At 43.9% G+C, this 23,857-nt stretch overlaps 1 protein-coding gene across 1 annotated transcript in view; it reads left to right on the top strand.

The window, feature by feature from the left end:
• The window catches only part of LOC112105373 (collagen alpha-1(XIII) chain), a 131,889-nt gene extending 109,040 nt beyond the window's left edge, over nucleotides 1-22,849 (top strand). Inside the window, exons 19-29 of the mRNA XM_029911384.1 lie at nucleotides 7,835-7,867; nucleotides 10,003-10,065; nucleotides 13,103-13,156; nucleotides 14,859-14,945; nucleotides 15,666-15,719; nucleotides 19,466-19,510; nucleotides 19,915-19,983; nucleotides 20,768-20,791; nucleotides 21,936-21,989; nucleotides 22,558-22,602; nucleotides 22,763-22,849. Of these exons, the coding sequence (XP_029767244.1) occupies nucleotides 7,835-7,867; nucleotides 10,003-10,065; nucleotides 13,103-13,156; nucleotides 14,859-14,945; nucleotides 15,666-15,719; nucleotides 19,466-19,510; nucleotides 19,915-19,983; nucleotides 20,768-20,791; nucleotides 21,936-21,989; nucleotides 22,558-22,602; nucleotides 22,763-22,849 (615 nt within the window). The remainder of the gene's footprint in view (nucleotides 1-7,834; nucleotides 7,868-10,002; nucleotides 10,066-13,102; nucleotides 13,157-14,858; nucleotides 14,946-15,665; nucleotides 15,720-19,465; nucleotides 19,511-19,914; nucleotides 19,984-20,767; nucleotides 20,792-21,935; nucleotides 21,990-22,557; nucleotides 22,603-22,762) is intronic.
• Nucleotides 22,850-23,857: the final 1,008 nt, after the last annotated feature.

Here is a 23,857-nt window from a genome sequence, read left to right as displayed (position 1 = left end):
CAGGTATAAATGAGGGCATAATTTGAAGACAGTGGGTTTGCCCAGGTAGCCCTGCAGTTGGAGCTCAGTTAACAATTCTGTTGGTGATGAGCAAGCCAGAAAAGAATCCAGTTCACTCTCCCAGAGCTGGGTTGGTTTTGCAGGGCTGACAGCAGGAAAGAATCTTATTTTTGCCACATCAGTTGGCAGAGCTGACTGAATACACAAAGGGAACAAATGTGCACAGGCTAGTGCAATGTTAAAATTACATAGTTAACATTTTTTTTAATTCAGGAAATGCAAAAGTTAAGGTTCTTGCTGCCACATTGCACATCCAGTTTATTTTATAGGATATACAGTATGATATAAAGAATACAGGAAGGCATTGTTGCCCAGTAGACAGAGCATGAGGTTTAGCATTAAGAGACCTGTTCTCTGTTCCCAGCACTGCCACTTATCTGCTGTGTGACCTTTGGCAAGTCACCTCACCTCTCTGTGCTGTAGTTTCCTCATCCCCAAAGTGGGGATAATGAAACTTACTTCCTTTGTAAAGTACTTTGAGCTCTATGGCAGGGATCGGCAACCTTTGGCACGCAGCTCGATAGGGTAAGCACCGTGGCGGGCCGGGCCAGTTTGTTTACCTGCCATGTCCACAGGTTCGGCCAATCGCAGCTCCCACTGGCCACGGTTCGCCGTTCCAGGCCAATGGGAGCTGCGGGAAGGGTGGCCAGCACATCCCTCAGTCCGCGCCGCTTCCCGCAGCCCCCATTGGCCTGTAGCGGCGAACCGCGGCCAGTGGGAGCAGCGATCGGCCGAACCTGCAGACATGGCAGGTAAACAAACTGGCCCGGCCCGCCAGGTTGCTTACGCAGGCGGGCCACATGCCAAAGGTTGCTGATCCCTGCTCTATGGATAAAAAGCACTACATAAGAGCTAAGTGTTATTACTAAATGTCTTATTTATCCACAAAAACAGGAACAGAAAATATTTATATGAGCAAGGTGACCATGTTAGTGTTGCTGTAGAAACTTAAATGTTTACATATCCTGACTATTTTTAATTTAACTGTGCATCCTTATTATTGCATCAGTAAAGTTTCTTGCATCGATATATATTACCATTCACGTGTATTGCACTTTAGAGGGTTGGTAGTTATTTCCACTGTGATCTCTCTGTTTCAAAAGAGTGGGTGTGGAGGGTCTAGTCTATAACAGAGTATTTTATTCACACTGAACACCCACTGCTTTATACTTTTCTGGAACTTGGCCCCATATCACACTAGTTTCTTGTGATGGCTTAATTAAATATCAAGTGTTGAATCGGGAAACTAAAATGACAGATGAGCAGTAAGGAAATGAAAAGAGGATGGTAAAAAAATTATTTTTCTGCTTTTATGAATTTCCTCTTTCCTTGATTTTATAGCTGTCTTCAGTTCCCCAGAGTCCGTCCGTGAGTTAATATGCAGAAGTTTGAGGTTAATATGCTCAAGAATGGCATGCGAGCTACTTAAAGAGGCCCATTTGGATAATGGGTACAGCCAATTCAGTGCTGACACATAGAGGGTATCTACATTGCAATTAGACATTCATGGCTGACCCATGCCAGCTGACTCTGGCTCATGGGGCTTTGGCTAAGGGACTCTTTAACTGCAGTGTAGACGTTCGGGGTCCGGCTGCAGCCCAAGCCTTGCGACCCTCCCACCTCACATCTACACCACAATTAAACAGCCCCTTAGCCTGAGCCCCATGAGCCCAAGTCAGCTGGTATCAGGGGTGAAAGTAACTTAAAAGTCTGACCGGTATGGGGGCCTGGCTCCGGGGCCCCGGAAGGGGCGGAGCCTCAGGCAGAAGGAGCAGGGCCTCCGGCGGAAGGGGGTGAGGCGGCAATTCAAAGGGCCCACGGCTCCGGCCGCTGCAGCAGTGGTGGCAGCAGCTGGGAACCCCAGGCCCATTTAAATCTCTGGCCCCTGGGGCAGCTCCCCCTTTTGCCCCCCTCCCCGACAGCCCTGGAGGGGGCAAAAGGGGTAGCGCATTAAGGGGCAGTAGCGCTTTAACGTGGGCTATGTACGGGCCCGTACCGGCGACCACTTCTTACTGGTACACTGTACTGGCCCATACAGGCCCACTTTCACCTCTGGCTGGTATTGGCCACCCATGGGTTTTTAATTGCAGTGTAGACATACCCATAGTTGCAAGCAATACTAATACTGATCAGTATATTATAAATGCTTGGGCCCACCTGGAAATTTCCAGCTATACCAATAGGTTAATGCAACACTGAACATTCTGCTGAATAAAACATCACATAGTACTTTCGAGGGAGATACTGAGAGAGTTAAATAAGAGCTTCACCACTGTCTGTGAATGTGGTCGGCTCATTAAACACCAGCAATAGGCAGCTTCCTAATCTGGGATTTCCGATCTGCTACTGATCTGAGGGAGGTTTCAGATTTCACCGTTAGAAACATTGAAGCTCCATACAACTTGGGGCCTGAAGATGGGTGAGGAGGGCAGGAGGAGGCATTCCTAGTGGATGGGACTAAAACACATTATTGGAAATTCTGGTTCTTAGACTGAGGTCTTGCACTGCCCTCTGCTGGGGTGTTAAGAGAAGTCTGGTGTCAGTGCAATTCTTTCAATCCAGATTACATCTGAAGAAACAGTAATTTTTCCAAGTTTATCTTTGAAACAAATCTGCCTCTTCTCCATTTTGCTCAGCATGCTGTTCCAAAAGCTTATGTCATGAGAGCCATTTCTTTTCCTGCATTAACTGTTAGTTGCATATGAAAATGGCATTGTTTAAATTAAAGCTTTAATTTCCCGAGCCTTCTGCTGGCTGTGGACACCTTGCTACATCACTTGTGACCCATAGACCATACATGAATCCTGTGTCAGTGATTGCAAACTCACTTTCTTCCAGTTTTTGTCTTGGGGGTAGAAGTGCTAATATCCATATCCAGTGTGTGTCTCATGTATCACAAACAATATCAGCTATGTAGTGAATATTAAAGCTACATAGACTGTCTTGATGTCTGGGATGCAGAAGTGTGGGCTGAATTTCACAATTCCCACCCAGGCTGTTAAGAGGCAGTGTGAGCTAGTGGATAGGGTACTGAGGTACAATACAAGAGATGTGGTCAGTACTATTCCTGGCTCTCCCCATGACCAGCTGGGTGACCTTGGGCAAGTTACTTTACCTTCATGTCTATTTTCCCTCCCACCCTTTGTCTTTCTTATCTTTTTAGATAGAGGGCGCTTTAAGGCAGTGAAAATGCTAGCATGTACGTGGCAGCATGAAAGTCAGGCTGAGGCCCAGATTTTTGAAGGCATTTAGGCATTGTTCCACTCAGTGCTGCAAGGCCTTAGTGACTTAGGAACCTAGGTCTCATTTTCAGAAGTGACAAGCTCTTAAGGGCCATATTTTTAAATGTATATATGTGCCTTATTCTCTTAGAAATCAGTGGGAGTTAGGTGCCTAAATACCTTTAATAATCTGGCTCTTAAGAGCCCAAGTCTTATTGAAAGTCGTTGACATTTAGGGTTGTAAGTGCCTACGTCATTTTTGAAAAAGAGACCATGGCTATGTCTACACTAGAGACCTTACAGTGGCACAGCTGTACTGATGCAGCTGCTTCACTGTAAGATTGCTTGTGTAGCTGCTCTGTGCCGACAGGAGGGAGCTCTGCCATTGACATAATTAAACCACCTCTAAGGAGCGGCAGTAGCTATGTTGGCCAGAGAAGCTCTCCCACCGACATAGTGCTTTGCACACTACCACTTATGCCCAGCGACACTTATGTTGCTCAGGGGGGTGTTTTTTTCACACCCGAGTGACATACGTTTTGCCAGCATAAAGGATAGTGTAGACGTGACCTTAGGCTCCTAAGTCACTTAGATCCTGCAACACTGAGGGCTTGTCTTCACATACAGTGGTGCAGCTGCGCCACTGTAGTGTTTTAGTGAAGACACTACTACAACTGCAGGAGAGCATCTCCTGTCAGCATAGTTAATTCACCTCCCCGAAAGGTGGTAGCTGTGTCGACGGGAGAAGCTTTCCTATTGACACAGCGCTGTCTACACCAGGGGTTAGGTCGGTATAACTATGTCGCTCAGGGGTGTGCAGTTTTTCATACCCCTGAGCAATGCAGTTATACCAATATAAGTCTGCCTGAGCACATAAATACCGTTAAAAATCTGGGCCTGAGGACCTTGTACTACTTGACATCCCAGAGAGTCCACCTCAGACAGAGCAGACCTGCCAGCTCTGTCTGTTTAGCACTGAGATACAGGACTTGTCTACATGAACATTTAGTTAATGGCAAGTGGGAGTGTGACTATGCCACAGATAACTGTCCCTGTGGACCATGTTGACCCACATTAACAGTTCTTTAATGTGCTTTGATCTAGTCCCATTCAAAAAAGACTAGATCAAAGTGCATTAATGAAGTGTTTATGTGCATCAGCAGGGTCCACATGGGCAGTTAGTCTGTGGCAGGGTAGTGTGGGGTAGAGTCACACCCCAGCTTGCTTCAACCTAAATGTTCATGTAGACAAGCCTGCACTTTTTAAAAACAGATTTACAACCTCAGCAGCTCCTGAAGAAGTCCCCTGACTGCTTTGCCTGCACAGGCACCATGCGATGTAATTCTAACCTCTCAGCAATTAATTTGACAAAGAGCCACGTAAATTAAATATGGACACACTAGGCCACAAAAAGGCATCTACAAGACTCAGCACTGCAAACTGGCAGGATAAACTAAGGAGTTAGGAAGAAGAACATAAGAACAGCCATACTGGGTCAGACCAAAAGTCCATCTACCCCAGTAACCTGTCTTCTGACAGTGGCCAATTCCAGGTGTCCCAGAGGGAATGAACAGAACAGGTAATCATCAAGTGATCCATTCCCCGTCGCTCATTCCCAGCTTCTGGCAAACAGAGGCTAGGGACACCATCCCTGCCCATCCTGGCTAATAGCCATTGATGGACCTATTCTCCATGAACTTATCTAGCTCTTTTTTGAACCCTTTTATAGTCTTGACCTTCACAATATCCTCTGGCAAAGAGTTCCACAGGTTGGCTGTGCACTGTGTGAAGAAATACTTCCTTTTGTTTGTTTTAAACCTGCTGCCTATTTTTTAAAAAAGCTAAAGGTAGGAACATACTCTCTTCCTTTACTTTAGGATTTTTAGTACTGGGTTGACAACATGAAGAGCAAAAATTCACACTTGCAAAAGTAGAAAGAAGCACCCATCAACGCATTTTGATCTGACAAAGCCCAAGTCTGTTGACCTTCTGGGTATGGCCAAGGCATTTTTGTCTGCCCCAGCTTTTGCCTGACATGGTGATTATAGGCTTTAGGTTTATCTTTGTCCTGGGGTAAATCTATATAATTATAGGGATACTGATCACTGTATTGTGTATACCGCATTCTGAATTTTCTGCCCAAAGATATTGTGATGTGTACACAGTACCAATCCTACAATGGAAATAAAGAAATGGTTTCCATACCCATGTACTGCGCAGGAGCTGGCACTGGGTGTTAGAAAGCTCTTCAGGGCAGCAGATGCAAGGTTTAAACATAAGGCTCTCATTGTTCTGCTCTCATTTATATCACTGATGTAACAAAACAATTTGGCTCACATTGTCCTACCACAGTAATAGGAGTAACATTTTGAGACAGAACATGGCAATGCAGTCCTCCTGGTTCCATCCAGGTGCTAGGAGGTACCCAACAAGAGAAGCTCTGACTAAGAGAAACTGTCTTGTTGAAAATAAAAGCAGGAGTCGGGGTAAGGGGATTCTGGCCTCCCTAACAAGAACTTCTTGACATCTTGTGAAATATAATGTCCACCACTGCTTTAGACATCACTAACACAGACCCTCCTGAAGACTCATCTCATGCTTGTCCCTCTCAACTTTGTTTCTCATTCCATTTCCAGGGGGAGAGGGGCATGCCAGGGCTGCCAGGAAAACATGGAGCTAAGGTACCCTGCAAGGAATGGAGTGAGCTTGTCCACCTGACCCTGCCCATACCTCTCAACTGTCCCTGACTTTCAGGGATGGCCCCGATTTGGTTTCTACAATGATTTTTCTCACTTTCTCTATCATTTTCTTTCCGCTTCTAAAATGCAAAGCATAGGGCCTAATTTATCAAAGGGATAATAGGGGAGAAAAGTTTTACTGAAGAAATGACATGCCTATTCCCAATGCTACTTCCCATTTTGAGGTCTAATCCTGCAAGGTGCTGAATGTCCTTTATTCCACTGAGATCAGCACCTCCCAGGATCAGACCTGTAATATTTTATTCTAGTGAGAAGTACCACTAATTAGTATTGGTAAGATATCAGCACTTTATAAACTGTGAACATGTATCTAGTGGGCCCAATTTACCCCTGCCAACTCCAGTTTTAGGTATGTGTTATTCCATGGAAATCAGTGAAGTTACACCAATATAAAAATGGAGAATGCAGTGGTGAATCAGAGCCAGTGTGTGTATGTGTTACAGGTTTGAAATTAATATTGGAAAAGATCACTAGACTTATTCATTACAATTTTAAAGTAGAAAAATAAGGAATAGGAATCGCATCAATTCAGTAAAATCTAACCCCCAAAACATGATCTGTACATGATCCCTTTCATGACTCGGGCCCATATTTACTAAAAACTACTCACCTCTGATACATTTCTGAATGCTTTTCCCCCTTTTATTACATAGAATCCCTGATTTCCATCTTCTGTCCTTGTGTTTTTTAGCTTTGTCCCTGATTTCTGTTTCAGAAAGTTGAGAGGTATGATCCTGCCCTTCCCCCTGCTTCACACTTCTCCTTGTTTGAATTTTTCCAAGCTCTTCCCAGTTATGAACTCATTCTCTTCCTTCTTTTTGCCTCTCATCTGCTATGTTAAGTTCCCCAAACCCTCCTGTTAGCTACTTTCTAACCCTGCTTCATCTCATTCTCACCCACCTCCTTTCCTAGATTGTCATTACTCCTCATGTTTGCTTTCATAACTGAACATTTTCACAAGGATCTAACTAGCACTAACACTTAGAATACAAAAATATCTAGTCTGAGCAAGGGAGTGATGCCGAAGTTTTGCTTTTGCACCATTGTCACTGAGGGAAATATAATCATACCCACAGGAGCACCTGCCCCAAGGGTCCAATAAACAACCATCTCAGTTTCCGGGGTGGGATTAGAGTCCATAATTTGGTGTTTTGCTCTGCCGTGCAGAATGACACAAGAATCTGAGTGCTTGAGAGTCTTTTTGCCGGTGATAGCTGGCTTCACAGATTTCCTCTGTAAATCTGATACTCGAGTTTATGTCTTCTGTGGTAAAACAGAATGATGCTGGTTAACAAGACCAAGAACATTTTTTCTTTCTGTTGTCATTGGACATTTTTTTCGGGGACTGTTTTTTAATAAGAGTCTGGATTCAAACATTTAACTAGGTATTTGGTCCTCACATTGTCTCCTTCATCAGTTTCTCAACACTACTCCTATGGGGTCATGGGTTCAACTTCACTAGATTAGCACACCTAAATCTGGGGGAAGGGATACATTGTTTCCTCTGTGCGAGTTGAGCCTGTGATGTCTTTCTTTGGTGGCACAGCCTCCTTGCTATTCTGGATAGCATAGGCACTACTATAGGGAAGGTAATTTTAATGATGCTCCCAGCTTGGGGAACCAGGATGGATGTGTGTGGTAGCTACTGTGTTACAATGTCTCTTCTGAGCTTTGGAAAAGGAAAGACATAGGTTATTTAAAGTTCCTACTTGGCTGATTTTGTTTTAAAGAATATATATTTATATTTACTTCATTTCAAACCAAGTGTTCTCATCTTTCCTCTCTCTCTGCTAGGGGGCTCCTGGAATAGCTGCTGCAGGGATGAAGGTCAGTTTTACATTAAAATGCAGCCTCTTAGGACAGGTCATGGGTAAGAAAGAGGACAAGGGCCATGAGAGGAGATGAAACCTCCAGCCTTAGACTGATGGCCATTAGTTCATGGTAGGAAAGCCATGGATTAAAAGAAAATGGAGACATACATTCATTCTCCTGCCAATTCGGAAAGGGGAAAGCTCAAGCTAAAACAGATATAGAAAATGGCTATCCCTTTTATCAGGGAGAGGCTAGGGCCTGTCTATGTTATAGCTAAATGCTAACTCCAGTGGGAGAATGACTGATCCCTTCCCTGGTCAGCTAAACTATACTTGTTCCAACCCTGAGACTGTAAGAAGATTTCGGTTCTCTTAGTCCCTCAGTTCACTTTCTATGAGACAATGGTCCTCTCTTGGTTTCAGCTCCTCTCTAACCCCATTCTTAACAGTACTTGAACCTCCCTATTTCCATAGCTTTCATTTATTTCCTAATAAACAAAATTATTATTATTATTATATCCCACCTTTTCAACCAATATCTCTGTTTCTCCACTGCATTGGAACCAGATAGATTTCTGCATTAGTATATGCTTAGTGCTCAGATTTCACGGTGACAGGCAACCTTATAAAAACCTAGAAAGATAGGTACAGCCAGATTAGCCGGCTTGAAACAGCCCAGATGAGTTCCAAAACCCATTGACTGATACCAAGGAACAATGGAATGCTCTATCCATGGGCCTAACTTCAGCAGCCTATGAAAAACCTTGGAAGCAACAAGCACTGTCCTCGACTGCTGGTGAAGGCTCTCTCTCCCACTCCCCTTGGCTGGTATAACTGTGTCACCACCAAGATTCCATGATTGTCCAAGGCCTAGCACAACAGGGCACCAATTGTGATTAGTGCCTCTGGATGCTACCGTAATACAAATAATTAGTAATAACAATAGCCGCAGAATCCCCTAGAGCCAGCGACAGCTATACAAGTTGCAGCTCAGGAACAACGTGACTCACCACTAGAAGCTTTCTGAAATTGTGAGAGACCTGGTGGGACTATTCCACACTTCTTGCTAGGACCCCGGGACATACCCTTTAAACAGACAGGTCTGGGAAACCATTTCTTAGGAAACAACTCAAAATGGTCACTTACCTCCCTTTTATTAATGGCATTTTCAGCCTATGGGCTGTACCATATGTCTTCAAAATTAGGATAAAAACAACAATATCCATGTACAAGAATAACCAAGAGAAAAGAAAAACCAAGTCTGTAGTATGCCTTTAAATTTGACCTTATACCCTTATTTCCACAAATCTAAATTCAAATTGAAATCAAACTAAAGCACAACTTTGGCTTGATGCCTTCTTAAATGATCCTTCTCTTTTTTTGAATCTAGACGTGGGTTGGCTGCCCCCTCTCTTCTCTTTCTTTCTCACTGTGTATTTTTCTATCTTTTCCCCATGCAGGGCAAGCCAGGAAATCCACGAGAAAAATATTGCTCTTAAAGGAATAATCATTGGAAATCTGCATTTCCTGGATTTTGTTTACAGGAGCTTATAATTATAAGGAGTTTCCTGGTGTCCTCTGTAAAATGCCATCTCTGCTTCAGAAAAGCAGAGTTGCATTTCTCCCTAACAGAAGAGAGACATGTCTGAGAGAGATTTCCATATTGTAATTAGACTATCTTCTGTCCCCTTCCCTCCCTAGTCACTCAGTGCTCGTGTCTGGGGGGGATATTCCCCTGCTATTCTCTTTCTTTTCTTCTTTGGCCCTTAGGCTATGTGGCAACCTGCTATTCCTGGAGAGTATATTCTCTCCCTGTTCCCCTTGGCTGCCTCTCCCCACCAGCACTTGTGCCTCCTTCCAGGGACATGCTAGTGCTGCAGAGGGAACTGCTGGGGACGCACTCCTGCACTTTTGGCAGATGCTGTATAAATTGGTCCGATGTTTCATGCCCCCTCCTATCAATATGTGTAAAATAGTAAAAATGGTACAAAAATACCCCTGCATTTCTTTCACTTGGCAGCAAATTCAGACAACTGAGCAGCTGGCTCCTCTTGTTTTAGCTTTGACTAGGTTTGTAGTGTTATATTGTAGAGTGTGGAGACCACCAGCCATATAACAGATGTATTCTCTGTCTCTTTTCTTACCAACAAGGGAGAACCTGGAGTTGCAGGGATGATGGGCCCCCCAGGTTTGCCAGGGAAAAGGGGACAGAGGGTAGGACAATGTGTGTTTGGATGTGATTTCTTAGCACTGCTGTACTGGCCTGCTCCTCCCCTATAGCCAAGGCTAAAGTGGGACTGCTTTGCACTATAGTTCCATGCTTGTGGTGGAATGCTCTTACCCCATTGCTGATGCTCTCATCTCATTGATGAAGTGTGCTTTGTATGTTCCTCCTTGCAAAAAATAGAAAGACCAACCCAAAGGGAGAATGAGTGCGTTCTGGGAAGGGAATGAAGTACTGAGCATTAACATTCTCTTGAGAAAGATTTTGTACCTTTTGATTACAGCAATAATAAATGATGAGGAATCTGAATACCCAGAATCAGGAAGGATGTCTTAATGAACATGTATGCACCTCAGAATGTTCTCTGTAAGTTCCTCTGTCTGGGTCCTCCTCTCACTACAGCACATGAATGCTGATTCTGATTCTTGGAGTACAATGAAAAGCAGATATGCTGAACACATAACAGGAGCAGAGTGCTGGAGTCAGAGGAGTCTGGGACACTGGATTATTCAGGAGAGAGTGTTATTTTGATTATCCTGAAAAGGAAATAAAATCTTTACATCCAATTAGTATTCCTTCTGCCAAAGAAGCATAAAAGCCCCTTGCTACCCAAACAAATGCAATTATTTAACAAGACCAACTGCCTGATTTTGTGGGTAATGAATATATCCAGATGGGCCAAGGCCCACCTTCTGTTGTACAGATGCCAAATGAATTGCAGGTAGAAATCAGAGCATCTGCACTTCTAAACACCTGCTTTGTGATTGCAGTCTGGTAAGTATTAGTGGAAGTACCCCATTTGCACTCACGACTGAATTAGGAGTACAAATTTTGCAGGTGCAAATCATGCCCATGAAAAGGATATCACCTTATTGAAAATGTGTCCCTTAAATAGGAAGGGACTGAGAGTATGTTCATTCCTCTTTGAATTGGGGTGTTACCCATGGCTGTTTCTAATGAGCATTCAGTTTTTTTAAATTATTGACTTCTGTTGTCTGCTCTTTAGGTTCTTTTTCACCACACGGTATAGTGTGTCTGCATCCATAAGAGCAGCTTCCTTTTACTGGGGTGTTCCACTTTGACTCAGTGGATTAATATGAACAGTGACATGGCTGGAGATCATAATATTCTGACATCCTAGAGATGGCCAATAATTCAAACTTTTCCTTAGGAAACAAAATCCAGCACATTGGGCCCTTCTCGCTTTTCCAAGGAGAAAATCATTAGCTTGTGGTTGCAAAGTACATGTTCTAACAAGGATGAAAGGCTACAGAGCACTTATACTAAGGTGGAGGTCAGAGAGTCTTGTAAAATGGGTAACTGTGCTGTCTTAGGTGGGATGCAGAGTTGGCTAGAACAAGGATAGTTTTCTTTTAATTAATTCCTGTAGAGCCATATAGTGCATGCCCCTTCTCAGAACACTTTTGCAGGCACCTTGCATGTTAGATGTCAGTCCTTGAACTCTGTTGAAATTCATATACTTGTCTTTCTATAAGATTAAAATATATCAGCCATGCATGCAAGGAAAAATAAATTCCTTATCTCTAATTTTTCTTTCGATTTTGTTGTTGTAATAGAGCCATGCTTGTAGGCTAAGGTCCTGTATAAATACTTTAAAAGGGTCTATAGACCAAACTTCTGAGTTAACCCACCTTAAAAGAGATTCCATGTACCTGTATGCTATTGAGAAATACAGTCAAGTAACTGTTCGTGTGTGAGTTACTCTTTGACAAATTAAAGAGTTTAAATAAATCTAAAACCAAGTATTATCCAATGCTATTGGGGAAAAAGGTTAGGGAAATGGGGACTAATCATAGTAAAAACCATAGTAAAAAAAAATCATTGTCATCATCATCATCTATAAAAATTACTAACTTTGGTGAACTAACAATTGGAAAGAAAATACCTTTTCTCTAGTGGTAAGTGTTATTGTACTAGAGACATTCTCTTAGAGACTAAAATGATTGTAAACTACAGCAACCAAAACCCTGTCAGCTGTTTAAATAGCGCCTGTTGTACAAGCAGCTCATCACGTACGGAAATGCTGGAGATAAGGGTTTGGTTTACAGTTTGCATCCTGTGGACAGATTATTACAGGATCTTAATCAGAACTTAAAAGGCAGTAAGTGAGCCAATTGTGGCACAAAAATTCAAAGAGATGTGCCTTGTACCGGTGGCTTCAGGCACACAAAAGAGATGACTGCAAGCTAAACAAAGTCACTTCACAAAAACAGCCATGGGGTGGTCTGTGTCTGTCCTTTACTCATTTCAGTGAGGAATTTATCCAGAATCTGATTATACCTCTCACAACTCAGTTCAGTCAGACTACTCCTCTTGCTGGGGTCTTGACAGCTTAGGGGTCACGACAAGGATGGCCTATCTAGTCCTCTTCTGACCTTGTAATTTTTCCTCTGACAATTGACACCAGCCACGGAGTGACCCCAATAGCATCTTGTGTGAAAATGTCTCTCTTACTTGATTCCATGCGACCATTTGTATCTTGCATTCACTTTCAAACATTCATTTGCTGCATGAAAGGGACTAGCAACAACCCATGTGTTCTACAGAAGGAGCATGTGTGAATTAACAACACCAAGCACTGCCCATCTGCAATGAGTTTGTTGAGTTTTGGCTGTTAGAACAAGGAGGAAAATACATAATCAAAGTGCAGGTTTTAAAGTTCAAAATGACCTTTAACTTAGTAGGGGACCATTGTACAGTGGCCTTTAAATGCTAAAAGTTTCATAGAAAGGAACAGACAGTAGCACGTACTGGCTTTCTAAAACATAAGGTGAAAAGATGTCAGAGATAAGAGAAAATGATGACACAGTTGAGCAGGTACTGAAGGCAGGGAGAAAACCTTGGCTGCCTCTTAAAAGGGTGTCCCAGAGGGAAAAGAAGAGTTTTAGGAATGTTTGCTGTATTGTATCAGATGAGCTCTATGGATTCAGTAGCACTTTCACTGATCCCACAAGTAATGGAAGCCCTTAAAGCCACCCCCTGACCATTTCTGTCTTTCACCAACAGGGGGAGAAGGGAAGAGCTGGTGATCCCGGACTTCCTGGATTCCTAGGACAGAAGGTTTGTAATGTTCTCTGACTTTTGCCACACTTTTCATCCCATTTTCCTTCCCCTAACAAGGAAGCTTGCACTCACGTGTACACAACTACCTAAACTGTATGCACATGTGCTTGCATACACACTTACACATATATATGCACACACACAAAAATACACTGAATACTATCACCTGTACTCTATCCTAGAGATGAGAGAGGGGCAGGCTCTGCAGATAATATGAACATGATTCCATGGCCAGTTCCATGTCGACAGGAAGAACACAGCACATTTCTCACCCTACCTTTATGGTACCCCCCTCTTCAATCCCTGCAAGCTGGCAGTTTCAAGACCAGTCCCAAGAGCAGCTGGATCCCATTTGATTTAGATTAATAGCCTTATTTTCATTTTGTTATGTAACTTTTTTTAAAAATACCCAGCTACCTAGCGTGAAAATTTGATTTATTTCAACCCAAACAAAACACTGGGATCCAACCAGAAATAAAACATTTGGGGTCAAACATATTGCTGGTCTAACTGGGTGCAACTCCATTGATGGCACTGGAGACACAGCTGCCTGTGACAGTGATAAATTTGGTCTACAGAATAGGAGGAATGAGTGGTTTAGGGGATTGACAGGAGAATACAAATCCTTTTATCTTTAGGATATTGGCTCACAAATCGTGTCCAGATCAGTGATGACTAAAATGCTCCTTACCATCCAATGGCTATTTGATGCTGTATATAAAACAAGAGGCTGGTTTCTGTACAGCTCCCAGTGCATGTCACACACACGCCCCCAAATGCAATTACAACTGGCACTAACTCTTCAGCAGAGAGCCAATGGACTGAATGGGCCGACCTATTGCACTATTAGAATGGCCATTATAGAAAAGGACTGAGACACAGTGGCAGAGCAATGTGGGGAAGCCTGTGCTAGTACTGCCAATGCTGTATCTGTTTTGTGACTACAGAAAGGATTTCAGTCTCCAAAGCTGTCAGATGAGTTGATGGAGAGGTGCCAGCAGGTCAAAAGGGGTGGGGCTGAAAGGACTGATGGATTGGGGCCGGAGGAAGAGTATGGAATGAATGGATTTTGTGCATGATGGTGGGAGGATTGGGGGTGTTTTTCAAGCCATGTCACATGTGTCACTGACTGAGGTGGAGAATTTTTGAGGGAGCCCCTTGTTTCAATGTTGCCAACACGCTGCTGACTGAGGGTGTGTCTACACTTGGAGCTGGGGGTCCGATTTCACGAGCTCACATAGTGTAGCCATGGCACCACAAGTGGTGGGAGGGGCTAGCCTCCCTGGGTGTGTGCCCATCAGACAGTAGGTGGGTACTCAGGGAGCTTAGCTCCTCCCGCTGCTCGTGCTTCCATGGCTACATTCTATATCGATGAGAGCCAGTGTGAGTATGTCTCCTCACGTGGGGAGTCAGGCATGAACTGCATTGGCAGAACTGTGTACGGGCACAGAAGTCCAGTAACAGGAGGGGCTACAACTCCAGATGCAGCGGCATGGGGAGAACCCCTCTCTAGCCAGTTTTATCAGTCTCCAGTTCTCAGCTTTAAAATTCACCAGTAAACAACTAAGTAAAATGCAGCCAGGTTCTTCAGTATCAACCTTGTCCTGCTTCCCCTGATCCCAAAACCACAACCTGGCTGGTGAAGTTACAGAATGAGAAATTGATTTAACTGACAGTGGATTATTCCTCCTTGAACCAGGGAGAGAAGGGAGATGCTGGCAATGCACTCGGGGGAGGTAAAGGGGAACCCGGACACCCGGGACTACCTGGGCCTCCAGGACCAAAGGTGCGTCTCTTTCCTCCAATGAAGTCTGTGTTTCCTTTTTGCATGAGAATGTACCTAGCTCAGGGTATTTAGGAAGGGGTTGAAGTTTGCATTTGTCTGCACCTGGCTATAATTATGCACTGTGGAGATTTCATAAGCTAGCCAGCTCCTGCAGAGTTCTTTAGTTTGTTATTTTAAATGCTGAAGGTCAGAAAATTTATGAACTGCATTTCCTGGGGAAAAAAATCTACCTGTGTTCAAATGATTTCCCTATAGGGTCTGTAAGCAAACAGTCCCTCAGAATCACTGCCAGCATCTGGTGCCATAGATGGCAGCTGGGACAGGGTGAACATTGTGATCAGGACTCGGAACCTCCTCTCCTGCTGTATTCCTGCCTAGAGAACTAGCAGCCCTCAAACCATACCTGATAGCAGAGGATGTTTAGGACACTTAGGACTAGTTCCATTCACCGTGCAGTTAAGAGATGACCCATTGGTCCCAGTTCATACCACCCATTCACTTTGTAGCCCCTTAGCCCATGGGTAGTGTAGAAATGGGAAGTCACCCCAGTGCTCTGAAACTCCTAAAAGAAATCTGGGTATGACAGGTCTACCTGAGCTAGTGGAATGCTTCCTATCTGAAGTGCTGTCAGGTCTAACCACTGATCCCAGCACAGCAATTGCTAGAATCGCTCCTTTCTGCTCATTTATATGAATCTGTTGCTTTTCTCTTTTTTCCTAGGGGGAAGCTGGTGACATTGGCCAGACTGGCATTGCAGGACCGCAGGGGGAAAAGGTACAGAGGAGGAGGAAAGCACAATAGGGAATTATGGCTTAGCAGAGGATTCCAGGCCAGGGAGCGCAGTTACAGTGCGGCAATAGGAAAATTGTTTCACAATACAAAAAACATCCCTTAAACTATACCTGATGGCCACAGCCAGTCATTAAAAGAAACAATAACTTTCTCCGTACACACAACATTTTCTGCAGGATCTGCACATCCAAAGCAATCAGAGCAGTATTAATCAACAGGCCCACACAAGCCTGGGTCTGAGGTGCAACCGTATTTGCAGGAAGAAGGCAAACAAGCTGCAGTGGGAATGCCCAAGCAGGCAGGGAGACTCTGAGGATTGGCCAACCAGCCCACACCTAGCAACTGCAGTTATGTAATACAGGAGCTATGACATCATGCTGGTCATCCATAGCTGTGGATTGGCGGGATGGAAGGAAGGAAACAAACCCAGGATAGGAAGTGTGGAGCTAGAAAGGAGAAGGCTCTGGGAAAAGAAAGGGTTGTAGCCAGACTGACTGACTCTCCCAATATGTCAGGGAGACTCCCATTTGAACCCAAAACTCCCGACTCCCGATTGAATAACATTATCGCCCCCATAAAACTACATTGCCCAGAATCTTGTGCGTTAGCCACACACACACATCAGTCTTTCTCTCCCTGAGTCAGCAAGAGAGGCTGAGGCACATGTGCACCTGATGCACAAGATTCTGGGTAATAAGGCTGACTTCTGCTCTGCTTCTGGCACTGGGAGTGCAAGGGGGGGGGGGTTGGCTGGGTTTGGCAGCCAATGGCAGGGCAGGGAGGTAGATTTGGTGTGATGGTGATGCAGAGCTGAAGCAGTGCAAAGTGGTGGCTGGACAATATATCAAGGAGGGGTTCATGCCCCATTTTCCCCAGGCCTTGGCTGCAGCAGAGAGGGGGTGAATGAGGGGTTCAGAGAGGGGAACATTCCCACTCAACCTGGGACTCAGCAAAGCAGGGGGGTTGTAGTTTAGGCGGTGGGGGGGAGGGGATCATGCCCCATTCTCCCCAGGCCTTTGGGTGCAAGAGGAGGGCTAACACCCCTTCCAGACCCAGGACTGGGCACAGCAAGGGGGGGGGCTGCATGGTTCTGTTCTGCTGCAAACACCCTGACAAGAGTGAATGTCTTGTCTCCACTTCCCCAGGTGTAACTGTGGGCCTGTCTTCCCAAAGGCCGCCTACGGCTGAGCTCATTATAGCCTGGCCAGGGCAGGGTCCTGTAATTCTGTTTGCCTCACTGTGTATGCTCCAGAGTACAAGGCCCTGGGCGGGGGGACAGGGAGACTGAATGAAGGTATGAGTGGGGGAGCAAAAGCGTGGCAGTGGGGGTGTTGGTGGGGCTGGAGCAGGGGCAGTGAGGCTTGGGGGGTGTGGGGGGGGGGGTGGAAGGATGCAGTGGGGGTATTTGGTGGGACTAGGGGAGGGGAGGGGCAGGATGCTCCCTGAAAGTAGTTTGAAAATGTTGGCCACTATGCTAGTGAGACAAGGAGGGCTGAAAGGCAGGGCTCCTGGGATCTGGGAGGAAAGGGGAGGGGTCTAGTGGGTCAGAGCAGGGGGGACCTTGATGGGACTAGCAGGAGAGCAGGGTGCTTCCTGAAATCCATTTGAACATGTTGTTCAGTACCACTGCAGCACAGCGGAAGTGCTTCTTTCAAAAGAGGTGTATCAAGAACTGGGACTAAAGGGTTAGGAAAATAGGAGAAGATGTACAACATTTTAAGGCTTATAGGGTCTCCCTTGGCTGACCTAGTCCTTTGAACAATCTTTTCAAACAAGCAGCTTCTGGGGGAATGTGCTGAATAAAGAATATGCTAGACAGTGTTGTGGAATGGTGATAGTAGGACATAAACTTAGCTCAAAAATATGTTTTTCCAGATCCCTCTAGTATGCTGAAATAGTAACTACTTCTTTAAAGTCACTCCAGGTTGTACACTGCAAGTAGAAAAAGCAGCTTAATTACAACAATAAGTGTTTTTGGCTGAACGTCCTGAAATAAGAAAAAGAAATGGGGGTTATACGTATCTGAGGCGAGAAGGGTCTCTTCGATTGGAAAGCTGTATCTTCATTAATCAGTTGATCCTTGTTTGCTTTACCTCCTAACATAATGATGTAGCACTTGTGACTGTGTTTAATGGTCGCTCCTGAAACGTGAGCTTTACAGTCTCATTTGAAGTTCAAACAAGATGTCAGCTTATCATGTACAAGGCACTTGTATGTAGTGTCTACGTCATAGTATTGAAGAATGCTTCTCTTAAAAGAATATTACAAAAGGCCACATACACAATGGGAATTGTCCATGAAAATCCTGTTAAGGCAGCTGAAGCACAGAGCATCACTCTGGCTGTAAAGCAGGGCTCCAATGGGATAGGATGTCTAAGGATAAAGAATGAAATTTGTAGGAGGATCAAAGACTTTAGTGTTATTCATCACCAACAAAATACCAGCTGGCCACTCCATGTTCATCTCCCTGACCTGAAACAATCAGCTTTGTCTAGTATCAAACTTCTCAATACAGAGAATTTTAAACACTGCTAGTTTGGATTGCTATTTGGTGGTGGGAGATATGTTAGACAGGAAAAGCCGACAAATATCCCTGGTAATGTTATTGAACAATAAAGGCATTTCTAGTCTTTGCTTTCATTAATGTGTACTACCTGCTTGAACCACCTCTCCTGGTGTGTTTTTCACATTCTGATTTCAAGTGCCCCCAAACATTAGATTGTGACTTCTTGTTTTACCATTCCCCCTGTCATCTCAACAGGCTGTACCCAAGGTCCCTGTACTGTGACCATTCTGAGGCTAGGTCTACACTACGGGGGGGGGGGGGGGGGTGTCGACCTAAGATACGCAACTTCAGCTATGTGAATAGCGTAGCTGAAGTTGCGTATTTTAGGTCGACTTACCTGGCTGTGAGGACGGCGGCGAGTCGACCGCTGCCGCACCGCCGTCGACTCCGCTTCCGCCTCTTGCCACGGTGGATTTCCAGAATCGACGGCAGAGCGATCAGGGATCGATTTTATCACGTCTTCAGTAGACGCGATAAGTCGATCCCCAATAGATCGATTGCTACCCGCTGATCTGGCGGGTAGTGAAGACGTGCCCTGAGTACTGGTAACCATAATCAATTTCCCGTTTTGCTATTCTTTTTTCGTGACTGAACATAGTCACGTCTCACAGCCGCACTCCTGATCACAGAACTATCATTTTAGTCTGTGCAGTACATTCCATCAGCAATGGAAGAGGGAATGTCAAAGTCAATATACTAAGACGCAGACTGGGGCCTAGGCTAGGGGCCTGCACAGGAGCATAAGTGGCAGTAGGAGTGCCCCATCCCCACGTGTCTGAGTGCCTGCCCTGGACCTTGGGCTCAGAGGCAAGTGGCAGCTGAGCACCTGCTACTCTCTCCTCAAGCAAGTGGGTAGGAAGAGGTGGAGAGGGAGCAGAGATTCAGCTCTGTCATTCTTGAATGCGCTGGCCAGCACAGTGGGCCAGCATGAGGTGTGGGGGCAGTAATTTGCTACTGGTACAGGTCTGTAGCAAATTACTATCCCCCACTGGGGCAAGGAGAGAGCAGGGAAAGAGAAATCCTTCTGCAGGGTAATTCTGGGGTGACACAGCTATGCACTGCCCCTTACACAGGGTCAGTATATTGCACAATCTAGCCCTAAATCATTTCAAAGTTGCAGCAAAAAACTCCAGACCTTTGATAATGCAATGTATTGTTACAGGGAGAACCTGGAGCACCCGGAGAACAGGGGCCTGTTGGTCCAAGGGTAGGTGCTACTTCACTGACTAATAAAGGGGCTTCATTCATGAAAATATAAGAAATTTTAGAAAGAGCAGAAGACTACTTGTCCCATTTAAATGGCATCCAGACTGTTTTGCTAGTGTCTTACCAAACTCCTTTATCATGATTAACTGGGTTTATAGCTCGTTTGTATTGCCATAGTAGGGGAAAGCAGCTAGAGCATACTGATTAATCTGACCCACAGAACCTAAGAGCAACCAGTTTAGCAACACTCTTTGTACTACATGCTGGAGTCTTCCCACCATAAGCACTTCCCCACAGCTGTATTTATCAATCGCTCCTTGAACGGTTTTAACTTAGAAGAATTCAGACAACTCAATTTTGCATGGGAACACCAAGTCCTGACTGGAGATCTGGTTCATTTTATAGGGTCCCAAAGGGGAGCCAGGAAAGGATGAAATGGTGGATTATGATGGTAACATCAACGAAGCTCTACAGGTGAGAAACTAGCCTACACGGCTCAGGAGCCATGTTCAGTGACTTCTGGAGTGGATTGTTTGGTTGTTTTCCATGTGAAGCTTTCTCTCAGTCAGATTGGTTCATTCTCCCTTTGCTTTGTAGTGACAGAGAGATCCCCAGGACTACACTTTTTAGTAGCCTAGGTGATGGAAGAAGGGTGGGGCCAGGGGAAGAGAATGTCCCCTTGGAAAGACAGAAAATTTAAGAACGTTGATCTCACATTTCATTTTGGATGGATAAAACTAAGCATGTCAGTCCAGCCCAACATACTTCTTCTTCCATACTAATAGCAATGAATAATGCTTATTACTTATACAGTGCAAGTCCTTTACAATGACACAGGACACATTCTTAATAAAGACAGACCCAGAGTTCATCTGAACTCCCTCATAAGAATAACCCAGAACATACACATTAGATTGTGTAGAAAAAGGCCATAAACCATGCAGGGAAATGTCTTTCACTCTAGACTAGTCATGCACCTACCAGTGGAAGATTACCCACAACTTCTACCATCCAGCCTTCCTGGCAGCCCCCCAGTGCTCCCAGCACAGAAGGAGTACATTTCTGGAATACTATTACAAAGGGAGCTGGGGCTACTTTTCTGCTTATTTTATTTTCATGCCTGTAATATACTCCCTGCCCGTCTTAACCAGTATAGTGTTAAAAGAGAAAAAAAAAAACCCACAAACACTGTGGTCAGAAATAGTTTAATTTCAAGTGGGACTTTTATTTGTATTTATTTATTTATTTTAATTTTTAGGAAATACGAACCTTGGCCCTGATGGTGAGTTCTTACTCTTCTCGCTGTGCATTTTGTTTTTTTGAAGAAGTAACTGGATTTTAGTAACAGCTAGAGGAAAGTAGGCAGTGATACAGACTGACAAACTTTTAATTCCATGCCACAAGAATGTCTGACCTTTACAGTTATGTGCTGACACTAAAAAGCAGCAGTGACAGCTAAAAGAAGGACACTTCTTGTGTTATACTCCTGAGGCTCTTCTATTATTAGTACTATTTGTTTACCTGCTTTGTAAAGGTTATGCTGCTGTTCAGGCGCTCAGACAGCAGAGAGGATCAAAGTAAGGAAAGCCCAGTGCAGGTCAGGATGGGCCTAAGTCGTGCTGTTTTCACGGCCAGTGAAAGTCTCCTCTCTTAAGCATGTCCTTCCCTAATACCAGGGATGTATGATAGCCCAGCATTGTTTCTCCTGGGAGATAGCCATCAATATTAATCCCACTTGAGGGAGCAATTTAACATGGGATGAAGAACTAGGTCCATTATCAGACACACATAGCTGTGACCTTTAATATGTAGCAAACAGATACTATGATGATGTGCACATTAGGAACTTGCATATCAGCCAATGTTTCCAAAAGTGGCTTCTTATTTTGGGGGCTTCCATTTTTGAGTGCCCACCTTTATGACAACATGCATGTCTTAAGCTGGGTACCGAAAAATTGAGGCACTTTTGAAAATTACAGGTAAATAAATCATTTCTACCATTGATAAATTTGTGATACTTTGTCACTTAATTAAATTTAACCTACACTGGAGAACTCAGAAATATAGAATTTTCCTGCTATCTGTGTTCTCTATTTGGATACCAGATTTCTACAAGCAGAATGTATTTATTATCAATAGCAAATAATTATTTAAATTCACTTCATTATCAGAAGCAGATAATCAAAAATGCCATTTTCATGGTAATTATTTTTCGTTCATCAAGCGGAGAAATAAATCTATGGTCATATTTGACTTTGAATTGCTACTGTTGGTTATTCAGTAGCCCACTGTTAGTTATTCATTTTCCAAGTTAATATATTTCAGGATTGCCAGTGCAAAAATGTAAAGAAAATACAATTCTGCCTTCCCTCCAATATGAGGAGGTTTTGAAAAAAAAAAGTGATTTGTGTATTTTTCTTATTTAGGGACCTCCTGGACTTCCAGGAGTAGCTGGGCCCCCAGGGCTACCAGGACAGAAGGTACCACTTTCCCTTTGTCATTCATGAAAAGATAACTAGAAATGCATGAGAATCAAAGGCTGGAATACTGATGCTATTATGCTCTTTGTCCACCTGCATCACCCATGACATTCTGCAATCCTTCTCCTCCTTTCACCTTGCACATGCTCTGTTATCATTTCTTTGCCTTCTCCATATCTCGCATTCCTCCCACAATGACCAGGCATGGCCTTGTCTCAAGGAAGGAGAATGCTTTCTTACTCCCACTGTCCTTCAAACAACTGCATATTAGAGTTAATCTCATGCATGGTTACAGTGTAGTCCAGGCCATGAACTGCCAATCAGCATGAACAACTATAGTGGAGTTAATCACCCTTAAAATTCTGACATTGTTTTGAGCCCTGCCTCTTAAGCATTTGCAGCCTTTCTTTTTGTGGTTATTGGTAATGAGTAACTAGCTCTCCCAGAGAGAGTCATTGCTGTTGACTGTTTCCATAGCACAAGCCCCATCTTCCAGTTTCCAAGCCCCATGTAAAAATAGGCAAAATAACAATTTAAAAAAATGATCTATGATGATTTTGCACTTTAGGGTGAAATTGGTTTACCGGGTCCTCCTGGACACGATGGCGAGAAGGTAAGATGAGGGATGCCATGTGTAGATGAGAGTTATGACTCTTCTCTGTTGCTGGATTTGGGAATTTAATGGCTGATAATAACTGGAGCTAGTCAACAATGGGAATATTTTTTCCATGAACACTTTTCTAACTCATCTCTCATTTGTACCAAATTTACAGCAATGTATTGACCTTAAAGGGCGTTGGATCAGACCCCTTAGTGCTTTGCTGGACTGGGGTCAAAGTGCTCAGCAGCTAGCAGGATAGAGCCCTAAATCAGTAACTATACGGTCTCCCTTTTTCTCAGTTTCACTCAGATAATTGTTGATACATGAGCTCTGCCTCTGCCCTTAACTTGACACCCAAATCCTCCTCCATGCATCTGTGGAGAAAAATTGCACAGAGCAGAGCTTTGTGGTATAGAATCTCCTCGAACAACTTCTCTGAACTGCATGCAAAAGTGTCAAATAGCAAAACCACAGCAGTTCCAGTACTTTTCTAGTATCAGGAGGTAGCCATGTTAGTCTGTATCCACAAAAACAACAAGGAGTCCGGTGGCACCTTAAAGACTAACAGATTTATTTGGGCATAAGCTTTCGTGGGTAAAAAATCCACTTCTTCAGATGCAACTGAAGAAGTAGGGTTTTTACCCACAAAAGCTTATGCCCAAATAAATCTGTTAGTCTTTAAGGTGCCACTGGACTCCTCAGTACTTTTCTAATGAGCCTTATGTAAACGTGGTGCATTCTGCCCCTTCACTCATACACATACATTTCTTTTTTACTGATGACATGTCACAAATGTTTTTCCCGTGATTGATTGAGTGTTTACACTAAAAAACAACAACAAAAATGATTTTCACTCTGCAAAAACGAAAATTTAAAGAAAAAAATTCAGGAATGTGACAGCAAAATTCATCAGATGGTTATAAGATGACCATGCAATACCCAATATTAAAATAAAATCAGCAGATTTGAAGATACTGCTTATAATTTTGGACTTTTATTCACTACTTCATAAAATGTTCATTCACCCCAAAAATGTTGATAAAAGAAAAGGGCAAATTTCACATTACTTGTCAATGGACAAGAGGGGAATATTGTCTAATGACATCTACTCATATGCTAAGCACTACCTCTATGTAAACCACCATGCTGTATTTTGTAATAGAGCGAGAGGGACTAAATCTCATTTATACTAAGCCTCCCGCCCCCATATTCCTCTGTGAATTACATTTGCTTACACTCACTGTAAGGCTCCATTACACTGCCTGAG

The sequence above is a fragment of the Terrapene carolina genome, unplaced genomic scaffold (genome assembly GCF_002925995.2).
Source record: "Terrapene carolina triunguis isolate 2854851 unplaced genomic scaffold, T_m_triunguis-2.0 Scaffold95, whole genome shotgun sequence".
In the NCBI taxonomy this organism is placed as follows: Eukaryota; Metazoa; Chordata; order Testudines; family Emydidae; genus Terrapene; species Terrapene triunguis.
This window is presented reverse-complemented; position numbering and strand designations above follow the sequence as displayed.